This window comes from Taudactylus pleione, unplaced genomic scaffold, assembly GCF_031769625.1.
Source record: "Taudactylus pleione unplaced genomic scaffold, aTauple2 ptg000333l, whole genome shotgun sequence".
Classification (NCBI taxonomy): Eukaryota; Metazoa; Chordata; class Amphibia; order Anura; family Myobatrachidae; genus Taudactylus; species Taudactylus pleione.
Genome location: NW_028284734.1, coordinates 9,112,654 through 9,137,048, shown reverse-complemented (window position 1 = coordinate 9,137,048; position 24,395 = coordinate 9,112,654). Strand labels below are relative to the sequence as shown.

Here is a 24,395-nt window from a genome sequence, read left to right as displayed (position 1 = left end):
TAGCACCAATTGTCTCTGAGCAAACTTTCTGCCTGCTCTCCCAGGTGAGACACGCCCCAAACAAACCAAGCATATCTTGGCCACTCTCAGCTGGAAGCCCTAATGAGCCTGTTACCAGGCTGAAAGGCCCAAAACCTGGAGTGGCCATGGGTGGAGCCCTCCCACTCCTCTCACCCACAACCCCCAGGACCCAAACCGGCTTTTCTAGCTCAAGCCTGCTACACTGCAGACTTTCTCCTGGGGTTTTAAAACACATAGGACAGGACTCTGGGATAAACATACCTGCCACAGACCACTTTACCAGTGATCCTATCACAAATGGTAAAGAAAGGATATAGTACGCCTGCCTCATGGAAGCAATGGTGAAAGGTATCTTGATAAGTTGAACAAATAGAATTAGAGTGAAATAAGAGGAAAGACCAGGAAAGAGTCCAGTGGAAGATAGCGCACACAGAAATTAGGAGGGGACACTTGTAGAGTCCAAAGAGGTACAAGGGACTCAGGGCCTGATTCAGACCCGCTCGCAAGGCTGCATTTGCAGCGTATCTGCATTTCTGTGTTACTGTGACCTGCTCAGGATATACTCACTATCCTGAAGCTGGTCTATTATTTGGTGTCTTTTAGTAAACTTTTTTTTGCGACTTTGAAACTCGCACCCTATTACATTGGGCGAGTTGAATGTTTTAAATGGGAAAACATCTGGATTAAAATTTTAAAATGGCGATTTTTAGAAACTATTGATCTGACACCCTATTACATTGGAGAGTTGTGAAAAAGTGCAAATTTACCACAAAACTCACAATCTACCAAAACAGACACCCTATTACATTTGCCCCTAAATATTGGCTACAAATGGTAGCCAGGGTACCATTAAATAAGCCATGTGACAAAACCTAGAAGAAAAGGTAATCGTCTGATGTACAACCTGTGGGTAAATAACAATTTATAGGCAAGAGAGAGGAAATGACATAAACAAAAAAAAGTATAATATATAAATTCCACAATAAGTGATAACAATCAGCTTATGCAAAAAGGATATAAATCTTAAGTGATGATATCATAGAAGCAGGACAAATACATTCGACAGTAACAGACTGAAATGTACAGGAACCAGCAAAATTAACAAAACCCATAGGGCAGGTATGAGTTCTTCTTTAATGAAGAATGGGGAAGCTCAAAGGTTGTCTCTAGCGGAATGGGAAGGGGGTCCAGAGTCTTCTAGATGAGTCAATAGGTCTTTGTCCTCTATAGGATCTCAGATAATCGTTTTGCCATGAAGATCAACTATAAGCTTAAAGGGAAACCCCCAATAGTATCGAATTCCACGAACTCATCAAATCTCTAAGTTATCTTTGTTTAATAAGTGTGGTAGGTGCAAGGTCCAGATAAAATTGAAGCTTGGCAGCTTTGTAGAGAATAGGAGGTTTGCCACGGGTCGGAGCTAAAATGGATTCCCTGTCTTTAAAGCTGAGAAATCTCATAATGATCTCTCTGGGAGGATCACCCTCCCGAGTTTTGGGACGGAGAGCCCAATGTGCCAGTTCCAGTGGCAGTTGATGAGAGCCCAGGTTAGGGAGAAAAAAAAAAGAATAACCTGTGCAAGTAGGGTTCTAAAGTATCCGAAGTAATTGATTCAGGCACATTACGAATATGACGATTATTTCTTCTCTCTCGGTTCTCAAGATCCTCATTCTTCGTGTGGAGATCAGAGAGTGCTTGAGTAATATGGTCTAGATCTCTGTGGGTCTCTGTCTGAGATTTATGAAGAATGTCCTGACGAGATTCCAGTTTAGATGTTCTAGAGGCCAGGGAAGAAATATCAGACTTGATAGACGAAATGGCCTTGTCAAGTTTGGTCTCCAAGGATTCTTTAAAGTCAGTGAATAGTGACCGTAGGGCTAGTATATCTTCTATGGTGGAAATGGCAGGGGAGGGAGGGCTATCTTCATCCAAAGGTGGAAGTGATGGAGAAGGAGGATTTTGTGATTGAGGCATTTTGTAATTTCTTGAGAAATGTTGAGTAATGTCACCACCCACTGACTTCTTGGCTATTGTGTTGAATATGTTCATGGCGGTAGAAATGAGTCACCAGTAGTGGAAGATATAGAATAAGGTTAGGCCAGTTAATAAACTCCCAGAGAGCATAAAGCCAGGTAATCAAATAGATATGGGGAGGGTGTTAAGATATCAAATGTGTGGCTAGACAAGGCAGTTTTGTGATAACTGAGGGACAGTCAGTAGTAGCCTATCAGCAGTTTAAATGTCGTGTCACTCTGCTATTTTGAGAGGGGAGTTTACTCCCAAATATCAGTAACGTTGCTATAGCTACCTAGGGAAAGAAAAAAGCTGAAATAATATACTTTAGTATATGGTGGAGCTACAGCAAACTGCCACAAGACAAAGCTAGAGCCTTGGATATAAAAGTTATCAATCTGGTAATACGAGTAACCTGAATCAAGGCAATATAATAAAAAAGGGAGCAATTTAGTGATATTGCATGCCTGATAAGGTTATCAGGCTTATTAGAGAAGAGCAGGGGATAACAAAACCCATATAAAATAGGAGGCAGCAAAGGATGGCAACTGGAGCAACACACTGCCAAATGTTAGTGGGGGACATGAAAGGGGAAGCATGGCTGAGGAAGGGAGAGACAGTAGTGTCCCACAGTGCTCACCCCTGCCAGCCAGGAAGACTAGGAGGTCCCCAACAGGCTCTCAGCAGGTTGCAGTAAGGGTGATTGGGGTGAAGGACACCAGGTGTGGACCAGCCGACAGCCCAGGTGCCATTGGGATCAAGGTAGCCGCAGGAGTAATGGCCACCGTGGGAGTAGCAGCCGGAGTCTTCAGCCCCCTCAGCCAGACACAGGGCTGTGGCAAGTCAGTGGGAGCAGACGCCCAGGTACCGCGGGGGTGTAGGAGAGCAGCATCTCGGTCACAGATGGGGTGGTAGTGTTGTCTGTTCTTCAGGGCTACGGAGGGTCCCGTTGGCGGCCGGTCCCAAATTGAGTCCCCTGTTTAGGAAGGATGGATAGGCAGCAATCTGTGGAGACGCTAGGAACCCCCCCGATTCCCCGGACCGAACCCCCTAGGCGTGGAGCACCTAGACACCACCTGTGCAGGTTGGTGGCATAAATAGGCGGTAGTGATGGCAGAATACACCAAATTAGAGGCTTCAGCCGGGAGCTCCCATGAAGCACGTCTGCTCTCTCTTCTTGTCAGGCCACGCCCCCCCAACACTTCTGTTTTTTAAAGCATTCTTACTTTGCAGCATTTTTTCCACAACCGCCTACAACTTTTGCACATTACTGTACATAAATATACTATTATATAGATAGTATATACTGAACAACATGTATTTAAAGAAAAGCCCTTAAAAGTCAACTAATTAGCAAGCACACAGAAAATTATACAACATGCTTATATGAGATGGGTTCTCCTGGCTTATGTCAAATTACGCCACTGACCATAACATGTTTATAGAAGCTAATTATTGGCCAAAGAGGCTCTTACACTAATTGATGTGATTGGTTCTGATTCAGGGAAGTAGGCTAATACCGCATACTGCACCTGTGTGTGCAGTGGATGTGCGAAAATATGCAAATGTCACAAATGGCTGGAATTGTAGTGAGATACCCACTGGTGGCTTCGCAAATCTAAGAATCTGCATGCGAGGATGCAGCTGGGGTGGCGGGTTTATCGATAATTAGCTTCCTGAGTAGCCTTATGGTCGCTTAGAATAGCCTTGAGGACTGAGATGCCAGAGCCATGTTTCCTGCTTACAGGATCAGAGATGCAGACAGCAACACACCCCCTAAAACGCTTGCACACACTTGTGTTTTTGTCGATAGTCCCTGTTACCCCAAACGCTGCTGGCCTGTCATTCACACTACGATTAAAAAGTCGCAGCGAGTGACTACGATAAAGTACCTTGTAGCAGACCAGTCAATAGCTACAGATGTGTTCATCCAGTAGATAGTTGCATTCTGCCCACATTCATTAATGCAGTTTTTCCCAGAATCCCATCACAATCTTTGTTCCGCATTAGTTCTGCATTAGAAATGGTAAAATGTTTTATGCAGTGCATTAGTTTACGAAAGCTATTAACAGACTTATGCCTATTTATTATGATACAGTAATATGATGTAGCAGCAGAGTATAACATAGTAATATATTAATATACAATGTTTATATGTGTTTCTAAGGCATGATCAGCTTGAACATCTTTGAGGATGAGAACGTCCGTTTAGAGTCATTTAAGAGATGGCCTCCGGATGCCAACATACAGCCTGCTGCACTTGCCAGAGCGGGATTTTTCTACACAGGTTACTGCTTTTTTTGATCATTAACCATAACTAATTAACCAGTGTTAATTTTGACAAGGATTTTGAATTTAGTTTTAGTCTTGTATTTAAACTTGTAGTTGGTTTAAAGTCACATTTTAGTCTCTCTTTTTTTGCTTTGTTTTAGTCAAAATTTAGCCATAGGATCTCAGCTTTCATTATAGTCTAATTTTAGTCATTGTTTTAGTCATAATTTTTGCAAACAGATTAATGATACTGTAATGGATTTTACTGAAGAACTTTTCTCTAAAGTTCCCTTGAGAATTTGAAGTCAGCATACCTTTACCTATGTGTTTAGTAATCTAGGCTCAGTAAGCTAAGTAAGAATGTATTACATACTGACTTACCATAGTGCTCCTCCCATATATCATACACATACTGACTTACCGTAGTGCTCCTCCCATATATCATATACATACTGACTTACCGTAGTGCTCCTCCCATATATCATATTCATACTGACTTACCGTAGTGCTCCTCCCATATATCATATACATACTGACTTACCGTAGTATTCCTCCCATATATCATGTACATACTGACTTACCGTAGTACTCCTCCCATACATCATATAACTACTGACTTACCGTAGTGCTCCTCCTATATATCATGCACATACTGACTTACCGTAGTGCTCTTCCCATATATCATACACATACTGACTTACCATAGTGCTAATCCCATATATCATATACATACTAAGGATACTGCCTTTGAACCTCTATATACCCCTGCCTATACCTTCTAATGTCCTGCCTATAAACCTCTAAGGATGACGCTATTTTGAGTACGCAGTCATACAGAAAATAATGACTCCAGACCTAGAACCTGTGGTTCCAAAGCACAAAGTATTATTCAAGCAAAAGTACAGCAGTTACACACTATGATCCTCATATAATCTTAGTGCAAAGAAATTATACAGACCCAAGTACAGTTATACATACGCAGCGCTTTCTGGACCAGATGTAGGCATCAGCAAGAAACCCCCGTCAATCAGCATTCAGCACGACGACTAGGAACCCAGGGTCAGAGCACACATATTTATACCCCCCAGGAATAAACAACACAATAGAGAAGTTTGTTGCTAATACCATTGGTCCTAAAGGAGAGGGCATATGTTACAAGACATTTAACAGGTTGGTTCAAATAGACACAATCCAGCCTCTAACAACTGGTGGTCTCTGGTTTCCCGCCTTATGCAAATCCTAACAGTTGTTCATATAATGTACATTTTGTTGCTTGAAGTCTCTGCGGTCCATAAGTTGAAAATGCATGTTGCGATCTCTCCATCGATATTACCGGAATACTGTTGAGAGAGTACGCATCAGTACAATACCAAACATGGCTTATTTATCACGTATAAAACCTTAGTCACAAAATAATCTTTATTTCATAGCAATTATAGTAAATGTGCATACTTGAATCTTATACCTTAAAGCTTATGGAACCTAGTATGTGAATATGTAATGTGTGAGTATGTGGGGTTTGATGTAAAGACGCTAGTTAACTTGGGGCAGATGTGTGTGCATGGAGCTAATATTCAGCGTTTTCATACAGGGTCTTATGCATTCGCTAATATGCGACTAGTTAACAGCACAATTGTGCGTACTAATGTGTGTATGAGAAATGGTGATAGATGCAATCGCATGATGCTAATAGTAATATCGCCACATGTACTAAAGTGTGAGTTTATCTAAAATGGCGCTTAGGCGGCCATTCTCAAAATGGCGTCTTGTGATCTCATTTCCAAGATGGCGTCTTGTGGCCAGTCGCAAGATGGCGTCGCTGCGATCCAATTTTAAACTGATCTTGTCTCAGCCAATTATCCAGCTTCGACAATACTGACTTACCGTAGTACTCCTCCCATATATCATATACAGTACATACTGACTTACCGTAGTGCTCCTCCCATATATTATACACATACTGACTTACCGTAGTACTCGTCCCATATACATACTGACTTACCTTAGTTCTCCTCCCATATATCATGTACATACTGACTTACCGTAGTGCTTCTCCCATATATCATATACATACTGACTTACCGTAGTGCTCCTCCAGTATATCATATACATACTGACTTACCGTAGTGCTCCTCCCATATATCATATACATACTGACTTACCGTAGTTCTCCTCCCATATATCATGCACATACTGACTTACCGTAGTGCTCCTCCCGTATATCATATACATACTGACTTACCATAGTGCTCCTCCCATATATCATATACATACTGACTTACCGTAGTGCTCCTCCCATATATCATATACATACTGACTTACCGTAGTGCTCCTCCAATATATCATATACATACTGACTTACCGTAGTGCTCCTCCAATATATCATATACATATGACTTACCGTAGTGCTCCTCCCATATATCATATACATATGACTTATCTTAGTGCTCCTCCCATTTATCATATACATATGACTTACCGTAGTACTCCTCCCATATATCATATACATACTGACTTACCGTAGTGCTCCTCCCATATATCATATACATACTGACTTACCGTAGTGCTCCTCCCATATATCATATACATACTGACTTACCGTAGTGCTCCTCCCATATATCATATACATACTGACTTACCGTAGTGCTCCTCCCATATATCATATACATATGACTTACCGTAGTGCTCCTCCCATATATCATGTACATACTGACTTACCGTAGTGCTCCTCCCATATATCATATACATACTGACTTACCGTAGTGCTCCTCCCATATATCATATACATACTGACATACCGTAGTGCTCCTCCCATATATCATGTACATACTGACTTACCGTAGTGCTCCTCCCATATATCATATACATACTGACTTACCGTAGTGCTCCTCCCATATATCATACACATACTGACTTACCGTAGTGCTCCTCCCATATATCATATACATACTGACTTACCGTAGTGCTCCTCCCATATATCATGTACATACTGACTTACCGTAGTGCTCCTCCCATATATCATATACATACTGACTTACCGTAGTGCTCCTCCCATATATCATGTACATACTGACTTACCGTAGTGCTCCTCCCATATATCATATACATACTGACTTACCGTAGTGCCCCTCCCATATATCATACACATACTGACTTACCGTAGTGCTCCTCCCATATATCATATACATACTGACTTACCGTAGTGCTCCTCCCATATATCATATACATATGACTTACCGTAGTGCTCCTCCCATATATCATGTACATACTGACTTACCGTAGTGCTCCTCCCATATATAATATATACATACTGACTTACCGTAGTGCTCCTCCCATATATCATATACATACTGACTTACCGTAGTACTCCTCCCATATATCATGTACATACTGAATTACCGTAGTACTCCTCCCATATATCATGTACATACTGACTTACCGTAGTGCTCTTTCCATATATCATGTACATACTGACTTACCGTAGTGCTCCTCCCATATATCATGTACATACTGACTTACCGTAGTGCTCCTCCCATATATCATATACATACTAACTTACCGTAGTTCTCCTCCCATATATCATGTACATACTGACTTACCGTAGTACTCCTCCCATATATCATGTACATACTGACTTACCGTAGTGCTCCTCCCATATATCATGTACATACTGACTTACCGTAGTGCTCCTCCCATATATCATGTACATACTGACTTACCGTAGTGCTCCTCCCATATATCATGTACATACTGACTTACTGTAGTGCTCCTCCCATATATCATATACATACTGACTTACCGTAGTATTCCTCCCATATATCATATACATACTGACTTACCGTAGTGCTCCTCCCATATATCATATACATACTGACTTACCGTAGTGCTCCTCCCATATATCATGTACATACTGACTTACCGTAGTGCTCCTCCCATATATCATATACATATGACTTACCGTAGTGCTCCTCCCATATATCATGTACATACTGACTTACCGTAGTGCTCCTCCCATATATCATGTACATACTGACTTACCGTAGTGCTCCTCCCATATATCATATACATACTGACTTACTGTAGTGCTCCTCCCATATATCATGTACATACTGACTTACCATAGTGCTCCTCCCATATATCATATACATACTGACTTACCGTAGTGCTCCTCCCATATATCATATACATACTGACTTACCGTAGTATTCCTCCCATATATCATGTACATACTGACTTACCGTAGTGCTCCTCCCATATATCATATACATACTGACTTACTGTAGTGCGCTTCCTAAACCTAACCTTCCCCTCCTAGTGCTTAAACCTAACCTGCCCTGGCACACTAAACCTAACCCTCCCCCTTATTGCCTAACCCCTAACCCTCCCCCTAAGTCCACTAATTACTGTCGGGATGCCGGCGCCAGTATTCTGACAGGTGTCGGGATTCTGATACCTGCATTGTAGCAGCCAGTATTCCAACGGTCTGGATTATAACTACCTCCCCTCCAAAACATTTATTGTAAGTGGCATATTGGAAACTAAGCAATTGCTTCATTTTAGGAATATCAGACAATGTGAGATGCTACGTATGCAATGTCGGCATTCATGCATTTGAACCTGGGGAAGACGCATGGACAGAACATCTGAAGCACAGTCCTAAGTAAGTATACATTGGAATGTGCCATACCGATCCAAATCAATGTACTAAATGCTTATCAAAGTTTAAGTCCCCCCTTCCCATTGTCATTGGTGCCAGTATCTGTTTGAATTTCTATAGGCATCTCATAATGTAGAATTAGCCTTTGTAACAAGTTAAAAGCAGCCTCTTTCATGAATAGCTGGTTGAGTATAACTCATGTGTCCACAGCAGTTGCACAATATAGGGCCACAAACTTTTCATAGGGGCTAATGAACCGACGTTGCCATACTACTGATGTAGTTAGAAATGATATTCCCCAGTAGCAGGCCAAGTTTTCAATTCCAAAATGATTCAGGATTTGTGTGGAGGAGATATCCATAATTTGCTCAGCAAGCATGCAAGTTGATAGAGTTCTATATTAGGGAGCGCTGATCCCCCTACGGATTTAGGATGCATCATATATTTTCTGGCTAATCTTACACTCCTTTGTGACATGATTCTAATTCCAATTTTCCACATGTATCTGTTAAGAACAGCATAGAATTTAATGAGACAGGAAACTGGGAGCATCCTAGGTGTAGATCTAAATATATATAGCAGTTTGGGAAAGAACATAATTTTGAGCGCTGCCAGACTACCCATCAACCAAACCCTGTGGTTCATCCAATCCTTTGTCAAGCAAATTTATAATCTGAAGCACTAACAACAGATCCAGAGAGACATTAATGGTAAGGACTTCTATGATTTTATTGTATTTACCTTGTAATATGAGGTATTGGAGTAAGCATCCTACACAGAGGTCTCAGGAAAGATCAGCATGTCATCTGCAAATAGACAAAGTTTATGACAGACACCATAACTTATAGTGCTGCTGATTGATTCAGAATTATGTATCTTTTCAATGGCTAAAACAAAGATGAGTGAGGGAAGTGAACAGTCCTGTCTGATTCTATTGCTAATGGGGTAGCTGGATAACAAGAAACCATTGCCAAACACCACAGCCATAGGGGATGAGTATAGAGCATGACTGGAATTGAAGATTTGTAAAGTAGGATGGCCCTCGTATAACCCAATTAAATCTTTTCAAAAGCTTTTTCAGCATCTAGTAAGAGCAGAAAAGCAGGGAACTAACCTGGGTATGCTATTCCAGGATATTGAACACCTGTCGCATGTGGCTTGAGTCTTGTCTCCCCAAAACAAACCCAACTAGATCTGGATTAATTTACTGAGGAATTAGGGGTTCTAATCTATGAGCTAGCAATTTAGCATATAACTTGGTCAGTGTTTAATAATGCTATCTGGTAGTTATGTGCATGGGCTGGGTCCTTACCCAGTTTTAGTATAGTGATGATCTGGGCCTCAAAATCTCTGTAGGAAAAGATCCAGGGGATGCTGTCTCAAACACTCTCACCAGAATGGGAGTCAGCTTTTTTTGAAACATAACATAAAAGTTATTTGTATAATCATTTGAGCCAGAAGCTTTGTCCCTTGTATAAAAGGTTATTACATGTTTGACCTCAGATTAAGGGAAGTCTGAGCCTGGTAGTCCAATGATGGAGAAACAGCAATAGACAATGGAGTGGGTTGTGGGTAGCTGGGTTGTCCCTCAATTAAGAGAGACCAACATAGTATATCAAGGGTATTGGTCAATATAGCACTATCAAATTAAATCAGACTTTATTCTGCTCTAGCAGTTATGCCCCTAAATTTCCTGGCCAATAAATGGGATTCTCTATCATTTCTAGTGAATGTATTTGGGACTCATTTTAGGTTTTAATATAATTTATCTTAAAGTTGAAGGCTATCTGTATCCCCATGTCCATCAGCACAGACTTAAGGAAACTCCAAAACTAGTAATAGAGGTATCTCTGGTGAGAGAAGGTAGTTACCTAATCTTCAGGGACTGGCAGAAGGCACCAAGCATCTCATAACATCAAAAAAGGAATAGTGGGGATGGTCCGACCAAAACATGAAGTAATTTATTGTCTGATGGATTTACTGTGAAGTCCACTTATCAGATAAGGCTACATCAGTTTGAGAGTATGGATGGAAAGAGGAATAATATGTGTAATCCTAAACTGTAGAATGAATCGCTCGCTATGCGTACAACAGGCCATATTCTGAAAGGATCTGGTGAAAGGTCCTCGAGGGATCATATAAGTGGGGAGTATAGGTGGGCCTGTAGGAGGAATGGTCCACAATGCCTTTATTTTAAGCTTGTTAGAATAAACCTTAAGTTCCTCTGTGACATGATTCATTAACCAACCTCTTCCTAGCACACAGTGCAGTAACAAGGTAGGACTGGCCATCAACTATCAATGGTTATGACCATCGATGATTAACCACTGATGGTTTATGGTTTCACCATATATAGTGGAGATCCAATGGTGCTCTACAACTCCCAATGTGTTTTTTTATTTCTACACTGGGACACAGAGCCTAACTCCACCACCTGATGCAACCCACAAAGCCCAGTCTCCACCTCTGATTGGCCCATTGTTCAGTAAGTTATAGAGCAGGGATGATCATCGGTGGGTGAAACCATCGATGCTTCCCCTGTCAATGGTTTCATACCATTGTGGTTAACCACTTATGGTACCATCTATGGTGACTATCGATGGTTAACCCACCTATGGTCATCCCTAAAACAAGTCTCCAGAGCACCCTGTGCTGACCCCGCCACCTAAGTGTATGACATCAAGACGTTGCACAAAGGCCGCCAGTACCCAGAAGTGCAGCACTGCTGGAGCGGCTGTACAGAGGGCAGGGTGCATGGCCGGACCATCCAAAGGACACTCCAGACAGCAATGCTGCCTCAATACTGACTGCAGGGTGCCATTCCAGGCACCCTGCTAGCCAGAAGCTAGGACCGTGGGGTAGCGATGGTGCCATCCATAGAGCTCTAGTTATGGCCCTGCTTGTGCCAAAAGTGCTTTCTCATCTGAATTAAACTTGCACTTTGCATGTAGCCATGTTTCCCAGAGGTCCTTGATTAGTCCACAGCCCTGTTTAAAAACTGGAGCTGTGTGATGTTTTGAAAAGCGGCGTGAGCAGGAAGACCAATGAGAACCTGCAAACATAGACACTGGTTTCTCATTGGTTCTCGTGTCCCATATCCTTTCTGGGGAACAAAACTGTTGGTGGTTGTGTTGCATTAACATGCAATTAACAATTTCAGTTGCTGTATTCCTTGACCAATGTTTGTTTCAATGAATAATAGGCCTGACTCAGAGATTTACACAGTGCAAATATTTACAGAGTTAGAGCGCTTATTTGTCATTGTGTATGCGCGAAAGTCACACTGTGCACTCAGCGATTGGTTTTCGATTACGCTCACACAGAGCTTTCACTCGCAAAGTGAGTGACAGGTAGTAAGCATTTGGGGAAGGTAACGGAGGTGGTTAAAAAAAACGTAGGTTGACCATTCAAATGTTGTTTCATGATCGTGCATGAATTAGCCATTGCAATCTCCTTCGCAGCATGAGAGCTGCATGTCAGGACAGACGCAGTGTTTGAGGCAGGTCAGACTTTCCTCAGAGCTGTGTGGCTGCCTGATCTGGGTGACGGTCCTGATGCTTACGCTGTGGCACGTCGTCAGATTGATATGAGAAGGCAGTAGCATTCGTCCCTATGCTCGGGTAAGCTGTGGAGTCATTCGCATATTTTCACAATTGCGGTCTATGAGAGATCGCAGCTGCGATGGCATTAGCATAAATCTCTAAATCACGGCCACAGTTTATAAAATAAGTAATAAAGTTTCCGTACAGGGCACTGTCTTTGTGTTTGATTTGTTCATTATGAACATTTATTACTATTTTTCAGCTGTGAATTTTTGCAAAAAAGATGTGAAATAAAACCAAAAGATATGGAAACTGCACAAGATGCAGATTACCAGCATTTACAGGTAAATGTCTTCTATGATTTATTTATACTTATTCATGTTAATTTCACTTTAAAAAAACACTTAAATCAGTAATGTTAAGACAAATGACAAATGTTTACCAACAAACTTGTATTATGTGTCTGCTATGCCAAATGCTCATCTCCTGTAATAAAGCCCAGACTGACTGTTCTTCACAGTATATATTTATTTACTAGACCTTTATCCCATCCAGTCTTATTTCTTGTTTCTCAGATTATTCATCCAATTTGTTTTCTCTGCAGTTTGCTAAAGAAAGAAAAGAAGTTATTCCTGATGAAGACAGTGGTGAGTCTGTGTGTGATGCCAACTTGTACAAAGATGTAGGGGTTTATTTAGCTGAAGAAAGTGCTTTATTTGCTCCATATTTATATAATTGAAAAGTGTGGAGATATCAGTTATTTCTCTGCCTTCTCACTCATCTGTCTAGTTCTTGCAGCTCTAATAGGGTTTAATGGGGCCTGTCCTGACATGGTATCTAAACAAATAGAAGCAAAGCTTCTCTCATTTTTCTGCCAAACATAATGGCATCTCTTGATGGTGTTACAGTATGTGTCTTTTCAGGGCCGTAGCTAGGGTAGTGGGGCCAGTGCCTTGGCACAGGGCACCGCAGGGCAGGGGGTGCTGTTTGGGCCTGTCAATTTTCTGTTTATTATCATTCTCACTTGTAGCTTCCTATTATTTCATCCCCAGCATCTCCTGGTCTCCCCTATATCTTCCCTGGCCCTTCCCCATAAGGCCATTCCCCTTTTTTGGGTGCGTTATGTCCCATTGAAAAATGAGGGAGGCGCCAACGCATTTCTGGCACAGAGCACCAAAAAGTCTAGTTACGGCTCTGTGTCTTTTTGTGCCTGCTGAAGTGAAGATATGCAGGGAGTAGACGTTCTATTCCAGCTTTCACACACAAGTCAGCGCTGCCTCAGCTCCAACCTACAGTAGAACGTCACCATAGGTGAGTCCGGGACACTCTATCTGTGCGTGTGCTAAGTGGTGCAAGCGCAGAACAGAAAGAAAGGCATTATGCCATCTTTCATATACAAAAAGCTAAACAAATTCCTCGCTGGGACAGTCCTTTATTGATGGTCCCGACATATGTTCTTATTATATACTGTAGATATAAACAGAATTAATTTGGCCAAAAATTATAAAATCTTTCTATTCTTCACTTTTCTAAATAGAGCCTTAAATAATTAGAAACAAATGTATACAGGAAATTACAATCATCAATTCAATTCAATTCAATTCAGCTTTATTTGGCCAAGTATACATAAATACATAAATATACAAGGAATTGGATCCGGGTTAACACATCCCTTGAGTTCACAACAACAATACCAAACAATCATACCACAGCAGCAACCCCCCATTCCCTCACTTCATCTCTATATCACAACAACGAATTTACATTTGGAGCATAAAGGTAGCAAGTGCATTGGTTCCTGCGTGGAAACCCAGATCATCTACCACTTTATATGGTTCTAATAACAAAATATTTTGATTAAGCAATTGGCCTGCATTTCTGCTGAGTGCTGCTCTTCCATGTCTCCAGCTGGTGCTCTGTGTGGGGGCTCCACTGTGGCATTGAGAACACTGTGTACTGTAAGTGACACTTGTCCATTGGTCTTTTAGGAACTCCCCATACATTGGTGCCTTAGTCAATTGCTTGGTTCAGCTAATAATAGCTCCAGCTCTGCAATTCAGAATTAACTGAATTGTATTCTCAGGTCAATTACATTTTACTATAATTGCTCAAATATGTTATTATTTAATTAAATGGGTTTAAGAAATACTTAATGACTACTATATGCTTTACTTTGTAGTCTAAATACATTACTTAGTATATTGATAATTTATGAATTTAGTGGAAATGTGTGCAAGATTATTGCAGCTTTGACTATCTACTGCTGCCGATATATTGAGTTCTGTAGTTGCTTGGCTGGGTCATGGATTGTTGAGACCCTGTTTGGAAAAAGTGTAAGGATTATTAACCTCCTAACTCACTTCTCAATACCATATCTCAACCCATGACTGCACTTATTTGTACAATTAGAAAATCATGACCCAGGTATGCAAAATAATGCAGACATTTCACTATCTCCCTCACCTGAATACATACCCCCACCTCTGTTATTTATCATATGTAATCTCTCTCCCAATCCCTCTTCATCTCCCTCCCTGTACCTATTTCCCCACCCCTTTTCTTCCCTTAAGCGTACAGTGAAAGGTTTGTTAATAGTGGTGTGCTGTCTGGTGCTTTTCCAAAATGGTTCAGTTCCTTTTACCCTCTTCCAGCTACTGATTGCACTAAATGGGAAGTTCCTCCAACAGGGTATTCTCATGTAACACGTCTGCTTAAAAATGCCACCTTACCCATTCATACTGCAACCGCCTTGAAGGAGACTACAGATAGATGTATAGAAGCTTGTCATAAATCCATATACTTTCTTACAGGATCTATTACTATTCCTGCTAGGGCTATGGCCTGTCTGGCAAAAGCCATTGAGAGTTTGGCAGAGATCCTAGAAGAGGCATTTCCCACTGATGCTTCAGCGGAACAACTATCCTACGTATCTCACATTAGAGATGCAGCCTCCTACTTGGGTGAAGCAGCTATGGATACGTCTCTCCTGGCCTCCAGGATATCTGTATCACGGCCAGGGTTTCTCGGCATGGTGGTCAACGGGTAATACCTGTGAGGTCACTGTGGCGGGGGGTGTCTGGCGGCGCTGGTGTTTGGCAAGGGGCATTGGCTGCGCATGGTTCTGTGCTGGCACATTGTCACTAGGGGCTGGTGAGGCCTGGCAGTGTTTCCGTTCCGCTCGGCATGGGCACCACCATCTTGCCTCCAGCCATGTGATTCAGTTGTCCAATCCTGGTGGGTCATGTGCTCTCTCCAGCCAGTCATAGCGCGGCACTTGGTATTTAGGAAGGTCCAGAGCCTTCCTTCCTTCCTTGCCAGTGCAACGTGTTTCTCAGCTACAGCTGAGAGAGAGTACCTGTGCCTTACCTACCTCCTTGGAAACGCTACCTAGCCTGTTACCTTGCCTGCTCCAACCCGCTGGACTTACCCTGCACCCTCCATTTACCTTTCCCCTTGCCTGAGTACCTGAGCCTGCTGTTTCCCTGCACCTTGCCTCCACTTACACCCAGCTGAACTTCATTACCTCTGCCTGCATTTGTTTTCAGCTGACCATACCTGCATATTGGACTGTTCCTGCCTGTCACTTTCTGGACAGTCTCCCATTTACTCCATGCCTGGACTATTTCTTTTACCATTCCCATGTCTGCCAAGTCACTTATTAAAAGTTCCACTTTTTCATTGCTTCTGTGTCTGCTCCTATCACCACCCCGGGTCCACAACAAAACTAGAACCTCACAATCTGCCACTTTGGTAGTGGCCCGCCGTATTGTTTGGCTCCATTCCTGGAAAGCAGATTCAGACTCAAAATGGGATCTGCAGTCTCTGCCTTATTCTGGAGACATCCTATTTGGTCCAGAATTATATAAAATTGTGACTACTTTGTCAGCTTCCAAGATGGCGTTAATGTCCACTGCATATAATACAAAGCCTCGGACATCATCCTTTCAGTCCTTTCGCCCTCAAGAAAAAGTCAATGGTCAGTCCACAGCAGCAGACATCAGCCAAGGCCTCCAAGCCTAGGGCCAAACAAGCCTGGGCTACTAGATGTCCACCTGCCAAGTCTGAGGACAAGCCTACAGCATAACGGGGGGAGCCTCTCCTTGGGGTAGGAGGCTGACTTCTTCAATTCGCCTAGGTTTGGCATCAAACCACGTCAGATGCTTGAGTAAGGGAAGTGGTCTCCCGTGGATATGCCCTCTCATTCCTGAGGCGACCCCCCAGCAGTTCTTTTGCACAGGACCTCCATCGGACCCAACAAAGGACCTGGTGCTCCAAAAAGCCATTCAGTCCTTACTGCAGTGATTTCCAAACTTTTCAACTCGAGGCACACTACACAAGATTTTAAAATTGCCAAGGCACGCTATCCAGCTATGCGGTGTGCGTGGCCAATGAAAAAACATAAATATTTGCTCCCACATAAAAATATACACACATATCGGCCTCCACAGGAATAAAACACACTACATTGGCCTCCACAGGAATAAAACACTACATTGGCCTCCTCAGGAATAAAACACACTACAGTACAAGTGCGCTGACCTGACTGCCATGGCACACTTGACAACCGCTCGAGTCACACTAGTGTGCCACAGCACAGTGGTTGAAAAACTCTGCCTTACTGAATTCAGGAGTAAAAATTTGGGTCCCCTCCTCACAACTGGGCAAGAGCTATTATTCTACCTTTTTCTTAGTTCAGAAGTCCAATTAGACTCATTGTCCTATCCTCAAATCTCTGAACAAGTTTATAAGAGTGCCCAGGTTTCGTATGGAAACCCTCCGCTCCATTATCTTAGCTATGAAGCCTGGGAATTTTATGGTATATCTAGACATGTAGGATGCTTACCTACATGTACCTATAACACCTTCTCATCAACAATATCTCCGGTTTGTTATACTACAGCAACATTACCAATTTCAGGCTCTGCCGTTCGGCCTTTCAACAGCCCCCTGGGTCTTTACCAAGATCATGGCAGTTATGGCAGCCTCTCTTCGTCATCAAGGGATCAGTATGCTCCAATACTTGAACAATCTGTTGCTGTTGGCTAGCTCCCCAGAGACTCTTCACTGCCATCTGCAGGTAACCATTGCCTTTCTACAAATGAATGGTTGGCTGATCAACTGGAAAAAGTCTTCCCTGACACCCTCTCAAAGGATGGTACATTTGGGAGCCCTCCTGGACTCTTGAGTTCAGAGAATCTTCCTAATGGCAGACAAGATTTCAGCAATAGAGCTCCAGGCCCCTACACCTGATTCTCTCCAGGTGGAATGGGCTACCCCATCTGCTCCCAGATGATGAGCCTCCCCATAGAGGTTCGCCTGTCCCTAGCCTGGTGGCTACAGACTTCCATTTGAACAAGGGTTGTCCCCTTTGGATCCCGGACTGGGCCCTCCTCACCCCGGACGCAAGCCTCTGAGGATGGGCTGCAGTAACCGGCCAGCACTCCTTCCAGGGCCAATGGTCCCCAGTCGAGGCAATGTTGCCAATCAACATCCTGGAACTTTGAGCCATCTACAGAGCTCTCACTCTGGATCAGAATATTCTGACAAACAGGCCAGTACAAGTACAGTCTGACAACGCCACGGCTGTGGCCTACCTCAATGACCAAGGGGGCACTCTAAGTCAGTCAGCAATGACAGAAGTGTCCCGCATTCTCACATGGGCCAAACGCAATCTCCCAGCCATCTCCGCAGTGTTCATCCCGGGGATTCTCAATTGGTACGCTGATTTCCTCAGCCATCACGACGTGCATGCAGGAGAATGGTCTCTACATCCAGAAGTCTTTCAGCTTCTGGTGGACAAATGGGGTCTTGCGGAAGGGGATCTCATGGCCTCAAGACACAACAACAAACTTCCAATTTATGGAGCCAGAACAAAGAACCCTGATGTGGCCTTCATAGAGGCATTGTCTGTGAAATGGAACTTCCATTTGGTGGATCTCTTCCCTCCAATATCCCTGCTTCCTTGAGTGCTTCAAAAGTTCAGACATGAGGGAGGCACAGTCCTGTTAATAGCTCCGGCTTGGCCCAGATGTCATTGGTACTCCAATCTTCAAAGACTCTCCATAGATGTTCCTCTTGAACTTCCTCTATGAGTAGACCTGTTGTTTCAGGGTCCATGTCTACATCCGGACCTAGCCCGTCTGTCTTTAACAGCTTTACGCTGGAGATCTCCCTCCTAATGGCTAAGGGTTTCTCCAGCTCTGTGGTCCAGACCATGCTCAGAGCACATAAACTGGCCCCAGCCTGGATTTACCACAGAATATGGCATACATATTTAAAATGGTGTGCTCCAAGAAACTATGACCCTTAAGGCTTTCAAGTTTCTTGAGTTCTTTCTTTTCTTCAGGCTGGACTGGATCTAGGCCTCCGCCTAGCATCTCTGAAAGTGCAGCTCTCTGCTTTGTCTCTCTGTTTTCAGTGCAGAATTGCTCCTATACAGGATGTTCACACCTTCATGCAAGGTGTTCTACTTATACAACCTCCCTTGTCCCACCTGTGGCTCCGTGAGATTTGTCAGTGGTGCTCCAAGCACTTCAGGAACCTCTATTCGAACCCCTGGAATCAGTGGAGGTCAAGTAGCTCACTGCGAAGACCCTGTTTCTTCTGGCTATAGCACCTGTCTGTAGGGTATCAGATTTAGGGGCGCTTTCATGACGCTCATCCTTTTTAATATTTAATCAGGACAGGGCTGTTCTTCTAACACGTCCAGGTTTCCTTCCCAAGGTGGTTTCTAGCTTCCACCTGAATGAGGAAATTGTGGTTCCGCCATTTCATTCACCAGACCTCTCGGCAGGTGAGGCCTCTTTGGATGTGGTCCATGCTCTGAAGATCTACGTGGACCGTACTACTTCCATCAGGAAATCTGACTTCCTCTTCGTCCTACATGGACTCCATAATAAGGGATGGCCAGCTAACAAACAGACTCTGGCCAGATGAATTGCATGACTATCTCACAGGCTTACACAAAGACTGACTTTCCTGTGCCGGCTTCAGTATCTACTCATTCTACTCGCTCTGTGGGTCCCTCGTGGGCAGCTCGGCATGGTGCCTCAGCTGAACAGCTATGCAAGGCAGCCACCTGGTCTTCTGTCCACGCCTTTCATAGGTTTTATGCCTTTGATACATTTGCCTCTCAAGATGCTTTCTTCAGGCCTAGTGTGGTGAATAACATTGACTCCGACATGTGATGTTTACTCAGAATGAGTAGTCATGCACAATTGCACACACAGCTAACAGACAGCACGTAGCGATTAACCATTTAACTACATGTGAACATTTTCTACCAGTTTGTGTTCTGCTGTCTTCTTTTTCTTTCTCTTCCAACCTATATGTTTTTCTCTCTGTCCTAATCATTCCCTACTTTGCTTGCCATTATTAGTTTTTCATCAATCTTGCTCCCTCACTACTGTGCTCCTCTCTCCTCTGTTCAGTTAATATTTATTGCTTGCCCCCCTCTGAACCCTGGGGCTGGCCTAAGGCACCCCTAACTTATGAACTTGTGTACATTGCACACCCTGCAACCATTACAGATGTGCCACTGTGTTAGTTGTATAAAGGAGAGTTTTGAAAAAAAACCTCAACTCTGAGGGACATAGTTGTCTATGGGAGTCTATTCATGAAGTAGAGAAAAGCCCTGTTTTACTGAAAACAGGGCTTTTCCCTGCCTGAATCTATTCATAAAGGGGGTTACCGTGGAGAAGTGCTTAACTTCTCCAGTGGCAGCCTCGCTCCGTGGCTGGATTGCTTCCCCATACACTAGTATGGTGAGTGCAATTCATAGAAGCACAGAAAGCTCTGTTTTCCTTTTGCAAAATCCATTCGCCAACTCGGGATGGCGAATGGATGCTTGTTAGGGGAGAAGAGCAGTGAAGACAGCTGTCTCCCTGCCTTCTTCCATGTCTCTCCTCCCCCTTCACAGACAGCAGCCAATCAGAGGAGGCCAGGGCATTTTCATATACCGGGTTTCCTCTGAGTTATGACTGCCTGCTGCCCAGTCTGTCCCCATCTTTTCCCTGCTGTCGCCACCGCCATATTATTAGTAAAGTGACCTGGTGCACCTTCTCCTAACTGCCCGACGCTCATTACCACAGTTCCCCGCGCACCCCTATAGTTAGGAGACCCAGCATATTCATATGCTGGGTCACCTCTGTCCTGACTTCCCGCAGCCCCTACCCTTCTTTGGCTGGCTCCCACTCCCTGTCGCGCTCCCTGCCATTCCGCCTAATCCCCTCGCTGTTCCCCCAGTGGATGCTACTGGTGGCGCATGCGCAGACAGGTCCAGCATGCCGAGCTTATGGAGGACCACAGCTGATACAGGATTGCAGAGTGCTTGGTTTTCATATCGCTTTGCAGAACAGGTAGGTGTACATCAATGGATAGATAGCACTACTATATATCGAATTGATATGGTACCATATGTAGTGGTAATTATCAGTAGCCACTTTATTTTGCACATGCATAGACACCTATTTATGAAAGCAAAAAAAAAAAAAACAACAACTTCCTCCAGCATTTTATGCAGAGAAGGCAATATATTTCCATATCTAGTAAACTGCAAAGTGTGTAAAAATTACAGAAAAGCAGGGGAGAGATAGATCACTTCCTGCATCTCCCACAACACAAGGCTTTTCCACCTTCCATGTAACCATTATGTGCATGCGCTGATATGCACATACACTCTGGGCTACAAACGTGTTGCCATCTTTTGCATTTGTAAAAGGTGACAACGACAGCACACCATCTATGAGCCTCTGACAAAGCCGACGGAAGCCGGGGCAAATTGAATCGACCCCTTAATATTTAAGATACAACAAAGGCAAGGAAACCATAGAAGCGTAATAAAAATACTAGGGTCATGCCAAAAGCAAAAGTGTTCTAATAATTCTAAACCGTATGCCATTTTCAATCTCCCAAAATGTATGGCATATTCCTCCAGTCAACTCAAAAGTAGAAATTGGTGAATTTGCAGAGCCAAGTCATACTTACCAACATTTTATCACACCTACCCGAGAGATGCCCGGAGAGAGGAGACACAGGGTGGCCGGGCGGGGCCAGGCTCCTATGTAATTAGGCCCCGCCCCCACCATGGCAAATTAGCGCAAATAGCAGAACGACGAGGAAGAGGCTGGGCTTAATGATGCAGGTTTCTGTCATTTAGTCCCACCCTATACATACGTGGCCGCGATTCCTGCCAATTGTGCCGTGATTCACGGCTACTATTTCCCCATCCAGCCCACTTCACTAGGAAGTGGGCGGGGTGCGGGAACTCCGGAAACTTTCCGGGGGCGCGGGGGGCTCCCGATAATTCGGGAGCCTCCCGCAACAACTGAAAGAGTAATTAAGTATGAATCAAATGCCTTTTAGCTGCTACTCGAAAACTGTGTATAGGCCTGTAGCAGGACTGGAGGTAAATCAGACATGCATTGGGCCAAGATGCAAATCCACACGCAATACCGATATTTACGCAGAATGATCGATTGTTAGACATTGCACATGCTTGAAAGCCATACTGTGCACGTGCAGTGACTGTTTTGCGATCACAGGTAGTCAGCTTTTGGGGGAGGTAATGAGAGATGGTTAGAAAACGCAGGCATCGGACCATTTAAACACTATTTCAACACTATTTTCATGCATATTAGCCACTGTGTCCTTGCTCATAGCAGGAGAGCCCTCTGCTTGTTTGGATACACACTGTGTCTGTGGCACCTTAGACTTACTCAGAAAGCTGATGGGCGTGAGCGGCGGATGTGAGATGCTTTCATGAGCTTCTCTGAGCACTGGACGCCGAGTGAGTCGTTAACAACGTAACATATTTTTGCATGAAATGTCACCGCTGTGGCTGCATTTGCGTCCACATCTGAATCAGGCCCATTGTTCAAGGTAGTGTGCACGGAAAGAATGCGTATGTTCACCATATTCAGAGTTGTACGCATTATAAGATCCAAGTGCACCAACATGTGCGCCAGGCTTGTTACAAGTTATCATTAGGTTGCAATTCCACCTGCACTACAGAAGGTAAAAAAAGATACTGCTCCAAACGCACCTATTTTTTCACTTATGTCCAAGTCATCATTGGCCGCATTTGTGCAAACACTTTTTCACAGAGTTTTGCCCTATTCTTTCGCCTCTTCTGTTGTACGTGTCAATGCAATCAAACTGTGTATGACTCTACACCACTAATATGTTGCACACCCATTTTATGAGTATCCGCAGTGCAAATTTACAAAAGATATATTCCGCAAACGGGTGTAAGTACAACTCTGACAACCCTTATGGAGAGATTTATCAAACCTTCTAATGAGAACAATTGGAGGTGTTGCCCATATCAACCAATCAGATTCTAGCTTTCATTTATCTAGTCAGTTTATGACAAATGGTAGCTAGAATCATTGCTATGGGCAACACCACCACTGGTCTCATTTGCATATGTAAAGCGTATGCTGCCATTACCATTTTTAAGATGCAAATCTTTCCAGTGCTGTCCTAAGTGTTTGTCAATGGGATGGATGCAGAAATATTTTTAAAATCTTTGTTTTGGGGGAGGAACAGTTGTTAATGCAGAATTAGGGCTAAATGTAATGGAGTGCTAGTGTTCAGTAACAAACCAACTTGCATCTTCTCACGTGTTTAGAAGTTGCGAGCTGGTGCCGAACTCTCAAATGTAATAGCCTGCAAACTTTTAAGTTCAAGGCTATTACACTATGCAAATCGGTGCGAGTATTTCCCTATGTAAACTCAGACCTTCTAATGTGACTTGCATTACAAGGTCAGTGAGATCTGTGAAGGCTCCTGTGTTTAACAAAATAAAATATAGTGTGAAAATTACGTAGGGGTCCCCTGTATTTTAGGAACCAACACTGGGCTCTGTAGAGCCTATCGTGGGAACTGCTATATTATAGCCTTTGATGGTATCTGCAAAGTTCACCTCAATTAACCTTGCGGTTACCATCAAAGGCTACAATGTATTTTCCACCATTGAAGTCTATGGGGGAAAGTGTGAGACAGGCTGACCGCCTATGGAGGCGCCTGCTGATTGGCTAGCAGCTCCTGCAATGACAGGAGACACGGGGGTCCCGGTCATTTGCACGGAGTAAGGGTATGTGTAAACATACTCTTCTTCCTGTCCATACTGATTTAGGGTAGACCTTTTTTTGTTTTTAACCCTGTGGATGCCTACATGGACCGAAGAGGATGTAAACTACGGTAGGAATAGGTGAGTATTGATTTATTTTTTTAAAGGTGTTGATTCTAGGTGAGTATGCGTGAATGTGAGTATGCATGTATGTTTTAATAAAACTTTACTGTCACGGTGTGTCTGTCTTGTCTTTCTTTTAATATTTCTTTTGCAAGTGAACTGCAGGTACCAGCGGTACTTGTGGTTCTCCAAGTACCAGCATGCGGGCTTGCTGGGACCTGTAGTTCTCCAACAAAAGACGATATTAGTTAATCTATTTTTTACACCACACATTTACACAATCAACCTGGAACCCACCGGCCAGGGGTGCCGGGGATAGGCTCAGGCTATCAGTCCTGGCCTCGGGTGGCCTGGAGAGAGGGACCCCTTTATTGGGGGTCCTCACCTCCCTAGGAATCCCCGGTGAAAGGGGTCCCCTGGCTGTGGCATTACACCCCCGCTGGAAAGAGTTTGGTGCTGGTTATGGTAAATACATCTCATTTTGTCCCCTGTATTTCCACAACCAGGACCCGCTCAGTGTAGTTCTTAAAATTCAGGAGACTCCCTACACATTTTTTCCACTGTATTTTAAGATCCAGGACAGGCTCTACAGAGCCCTAGTCCTGGTTCTTGAAATATAGGGGACCCCTTTGCATTATGTCCCCAATATTGTTTTTTTCCCAAACATTTTTATTGAATTTTAATACAAACAATTGGG

The 24,395-nt window shown here is 43.4% G+C and overlaps 1 protein-coding gene across 2 annotated transcripts in view; it reads left to right on the top strand.

Moving 5' to 3' along the window:
* The window catches only part of LOC148509031 (baculoviral IAP repeat-containing protein 1-like), a 109,128-nt gene that overhangs the window by 29,430 nt on the left and 55,303 nt on the right, over positions 1-24,395 (top strand). For both annotated transcript variants that reach the window (XM_088443774.1, XM_088443773.1), the window contains 4 exons: positions 4,202-4,321; positions 8,866-8,965; positions 12,767-12,848; positions 13,109-13,151. In XM_088443774.1, coding sequence (XP_088299900.1) covers positions 4,202-4,321; positions 8,866-8,965; positions 12,767-12,848; positions 13,109-13,151 — 345 coding nt within the window. The remainder of the gene's footprint in view (positions 1-4,201; positions 4,322-8,865; positions 8,966-12,766; positions 12,849-13,108; positions 13,152-24,395) is intronic.